This window comes from Salvelinus sp. IW2-2015, unplaced genomic scaffold (assembly GCF_002910315.2).
Source record: "Salvelinus sp. IW2-2015 unplaced genomic scaffold, ASM291031v2 Un_scaffold2855, whole genome shotgun sequence".
Classification (NCBI taxonomy): Eukaryota; Metazoa; Chordata; class Actinopteri; order Salmoniformes; family Salmonidae; genus Salvelinus; species Salvelinus sp. IW2-2015.
Window position 1 is genome coordinate 3,019 of NW_019944155.1, and position 4,220 is coordinate 7,238.

The 4,220-nt window shown below is 46.2% G+C and overlaps 1 protein-coding gene across 1 annotated transcript in view; it reads right to left on the reverse strand.

Annotated features, from left to right (window-relative positions):
- Nucleotides 1–1,534: 1,534 nt before the first annotated feature.
- The window catches only part of LOC112074871 (integrator complex subunit 6), a 30,355-nt gene continuing 27,669 nt past the window's right edge, over nt 1,535–4,220 (reverse strand). Inside the window, exons 5-6 of the mRNA XM_024141957.2 lie at nt 1,684–1,867; nt 1,535–1,560 (exon numbers count right to left, since the gene is read on the reverse strand). Of these exons, the coding sequence (XP_023997725.2) occupies nt 1,535–1,560; nt 1,684–1,867 (210 nt within the window). The remainder of the gene's footprint in view (nt 1,561–1,683; nt 1,868–4,220) is intronic.

Here is a 4,220-nt window from a genome sequence, read left to right on the forward strand (position 1 = left end):
GCATGTAGATCCAGTAGTTAGAGCAGCATGTAGAGTCCCAGTAGTCAGCAACATGTAGAGTCCAGTAGTAGCAGCATGTAGAGTCAGTAGTAGCAGCGAGCGAGTGTAGAGTCCCAGTAGTAGCAGCATTAGTCAGTAGTAGCTGTGGTCCAGTAGTAGCAGTATGTAGAGTCCTAGTAGAGTAGTAGATGTAGCTAGATATGTAAGTATAATAGCCCTGTAGGTCAGTAGCGATGTAGAGTCCATATGCATGATCCGTAGTAGCAGCATGTAGAGTCCCAGTAGCAGCATGTAAGAGTCCAGTAGTAGGCAGAAGTAGATCAGTAGTACATTAAGCTCGGCATGTAGAGTATATGCAGCAGTAGTCCCATGTGCAGTGAGCAGAGTTCGATGTAGAGTCCCAGAGAGCAGTCATGTAGAGTCAATAGTAGCGCACTTAGAGTCCGCTGTAGCAGCATGTAGAGTCCCAGTAGTGCAACATGACCTATAGTAGCAGCAGTGTAGATCCCAGTAGTAGCAGGCATGTAGGAGTCCCAGTAGTAGCAGCATGTAGAGGCCCAGTATAGCAGCATTGTAGAGTTCCCAGTAGTAGCAGCATGTAGAGATCCAGTAGTACAGCATGTAGAGTCCAGTATAGCAGCAGAGGATCCAGTTAGTAGCAGCAGTAGAGTCCCAGAGCTAGGCAGCATGTAGAGGTCCCAGTAGTAGCAGGCATGTAGAGTCCCAGTAGTAGCAGTATTAGAGTCCCGAGTGAGTAGCAGCATGTAGCAGTCCAGTAGTAGCAGCATGTTAGAGTCCAGTAGTAGGTAGCAGCATGTAAGCCAGTAGCAGGCCAGCATGTAGAGCCCAGTAGTAGCAGCATTGTAGCCAGTCCCAGTCAGTAGCAGCATGTAGAGTCCCAGTAGCAGTACAGTAGTAGCAGCAGTTGAACCATTTGCCCAGCTGACCCATGTGGGCATTGAGCAGAAAAGCCTGACTGCATATCTTGACCTCCATCAGCACTTTTCAGTCCTGTGTTCCTATTCACCAGGCTGTACTCATCACCAGAACTCACATGCCCACACCCCCCTTGGCTATTGGCCCATCACCACTCCACTTGTCGGTCACAGTGGCTAGGTTAGGGAGGCTGCTGGCTCATTCTAGACGAAAGGCAGCTGGCTTAAGTCTAGTATTGTGCTTATTAGTTGAGGCTTAACAACACGCTGTATGCTCATACTGGACGTGTGTGTTAGACACAATGCCTGACGTTCTCATGAAGCTCCGCCTGACGTGCTCAGCTCGCCTGAACGTGTCAGCTCCGCCTGTGCCGTGCCTTCAGCTCCGCTGGCTGCCTCAGCTCCGCCTGGCGGCCTCAGCTCCGCCTGGCGTTGCCTCACTCCGCCTGCTGCCTCAGCTCCGCCTGGCGTGCCTCAGCTCCGCCTGGCGTGCCTCAGCTCCGCCTGGCGTGCCTCAGCTCCGCCTGACGTGCTCAGCTCCTTAGCTACTTATTGTTGTATATTGATAAGGCATTGTTGAGGAAAGAGTTCGCAAGTAATCATTTCAATATGTCGTTTACACCCACTGTATCATGTGCATGTGACAAATAAACTTTGATTTGACATACACCACCGTCATATGGCCTTGCATAGACACCGAGGCAGTTACATACTACACACACACACACACACAAAAACAGCGCCTCACCTCCGGTGACCTCACACATGGGGGTGATGGCCGAGTCGTCGGGGGGGACCCCCCCCAGGGGTTCAGGCTCTACAGTGGCGTGTCCAGGGATCCTCAGCACCAGGGAGAACAGACGCTGGTCCCAGCGGAACGGCTCCTTGGTCAACTCACTGCCCGGCAGAGGAGTGGTCAGGGGAAGGTGGAGCTGGAGGAGGGAGAGAGAAACCATTTGAATTACACATCGAGAGACGTTTAATAACCTCACCCGGACACTTGGAATGACATATATATTTTACACAATACCTGTACATGTTATTAAAATCATTTTACCTCACACCGCTGGCTCACGTCAGCAAAGCCAAGCTCTAACCCGCAAGTTAATAGTTGCTTTTAATATTTTATCCTGTATGTCATGATCGCGTGTGTATGGAAGAAAAATTTAATTAAATGTAAAAAAATCTAGCTGTGCGTGATGGTGGACGCACGCGTGGCAAGTGTAGTCAGCATATTGCACTACTTTATGTCGCCCAACACGTGTCATCGAGGGTGCAACGCTGCCCCTGCGTACAGAGACTCCCTGTATTTTGGTGGGAAACAGCGCTAGCCTATAGAGTACCACAGTAATACCCATAAAACMTAGAGGTCAAACTAGGAAATGGTTCCAATGGTTTTTCCACCATTCATTTTTCCTATAGRGGATTTAAGAAACACTTTCTAATAAAAAAGGGCTGTGTTTCGTGTAGGCTTGCCCTGTGCTTGACGTTTTGATAACAGTGTAAATTTCTCTCGGACAAGGTGACTTATCAATGTATTTGCACCCCAAAAGAAAACACTAAAGAGGCACTTTAGCAGCTATCACCCAGATATCACCCASAAATGCCTGTCTCAAGCTTCACGTCACTCACCAGGGCCATGATGATCTGAATCTAAATGTTAGCTACATTTAGTAATTAATTAATTGGCTAAATTTATTGAAATTGACAAGTTTTAAATGCATACAATAATTTTTATCTAGCAAGTCAGCAACATTAGCCTGGCTAAATGGCTACATTAGCAATCCATTTGTCTAGCCATTKAAATGCATGAKAAATATGTAAAAACAAGTTTAGCTTTCTTTAGCTTTTATAAACCAACAGTTTAGCTTGCTAGTTAAACTAGCCAACTTAGTTAAGGCGTTCTTGATGATGTTTGTGTCTGTGGGTGAAAAGTGAGGGCAGCCTACYTCAAGAACTACTTTACTTGTAGCTACAATAGCTAGCTGTATTATTTTGGTCTGGCTTTTTTGAGAGGTTTCAGAGATGGGACTGATTAGCACCGTATCGAGTCAACAGTGCGTTTACTGCGCGAAGGGTTTTAAATTCAATTGGTATTCACACGTTTGTTTTTGGAGGTAGAAATACAAAAACCTTATTTGCACCTTTTTTTTTTTTATTCTAGAACCAATGGGTGAGCCTGTGAGGAACGTGTGAACGGTTTTGTTCCAGCTCAGCTGGAACACCGGACTTAAATAAATAATCATGAATTACAGCGATAGGCTATGAATTATAATCAGTTATGAGCTGGGCTCGGGAGCTGTACATCCTTTTAAGGCGTTCTGTATTATGGGCACAATTGGGAGGGGTCCATTGATGGTATGGATATAAACATATGCTCCACTCTCAAGCTGGAAGTTGAACWYGTTGACTGATGCCAAGGAGGCGGTTGCTAAKGGAGCAGCTATGGAAGAGAAAACTACAGCCAAGGCAGCAMTGGCCCACACCTGCCCCGYCTGTCGGGTGAGTAGTATTGGCTGGTACYGTTCCTCTCCATGTGTAGRCTATTGTACTGGCCTGTGTGGTACAGTCTTTCATATGTGTAGTAGTTTGTTGCATTCCTTAGTTTATCATTTGTGTCAAATTTGAATTCAATCTAAAGCCACAGATTGTTAACTTCCTCCATTTTTATTTTAACCTTTATATTACGCAAACCTAAAGACATTCAAGCAGCTCTTTGAGAGCTAGTATCCCAAGTCTCCAATGGTCCCAGGAATGGTTGATGTGCAGGCCTAAGTGACCACACAGTCTAAAATGGTCCCAGTACTGGTTGATGTGTAGACCTAAGTGACCACAGTCTAAAATGGTCCCAGTACTAGTTTATGTACAGRCCTAAGTGACAACACAGTCTAAAATGGTCCCAGTACTAGTTGATGTACAGGCCTAAGTGACAACACAGTCTAAAATGGTCCCAGGACTAGTTGATGTACAGGCCTAAGTGACAACACAGTCTCCAATGGTCCCAGTACTAGTTTATGTACAGACCTAAGTGACCACACACACTCAAAATGGACCAACAGCTGGGGTGAGATTCTTCAGTCATTCACAAACAGTAGACAGTGGAAACCACCGCCCTGGCAACAAAATGCTGACATTGTCTTGTGTATGGCTCAATGCTGTGATCACTCATCGTCTTTAATGGTTGTGATTCACAGAAACACGATGACCACGATTTGAATACTGCAACAGACGGAATGACGTCGAGGGACACATCCTGACAACAACCTAAAACGGGTGCAGAAGCAC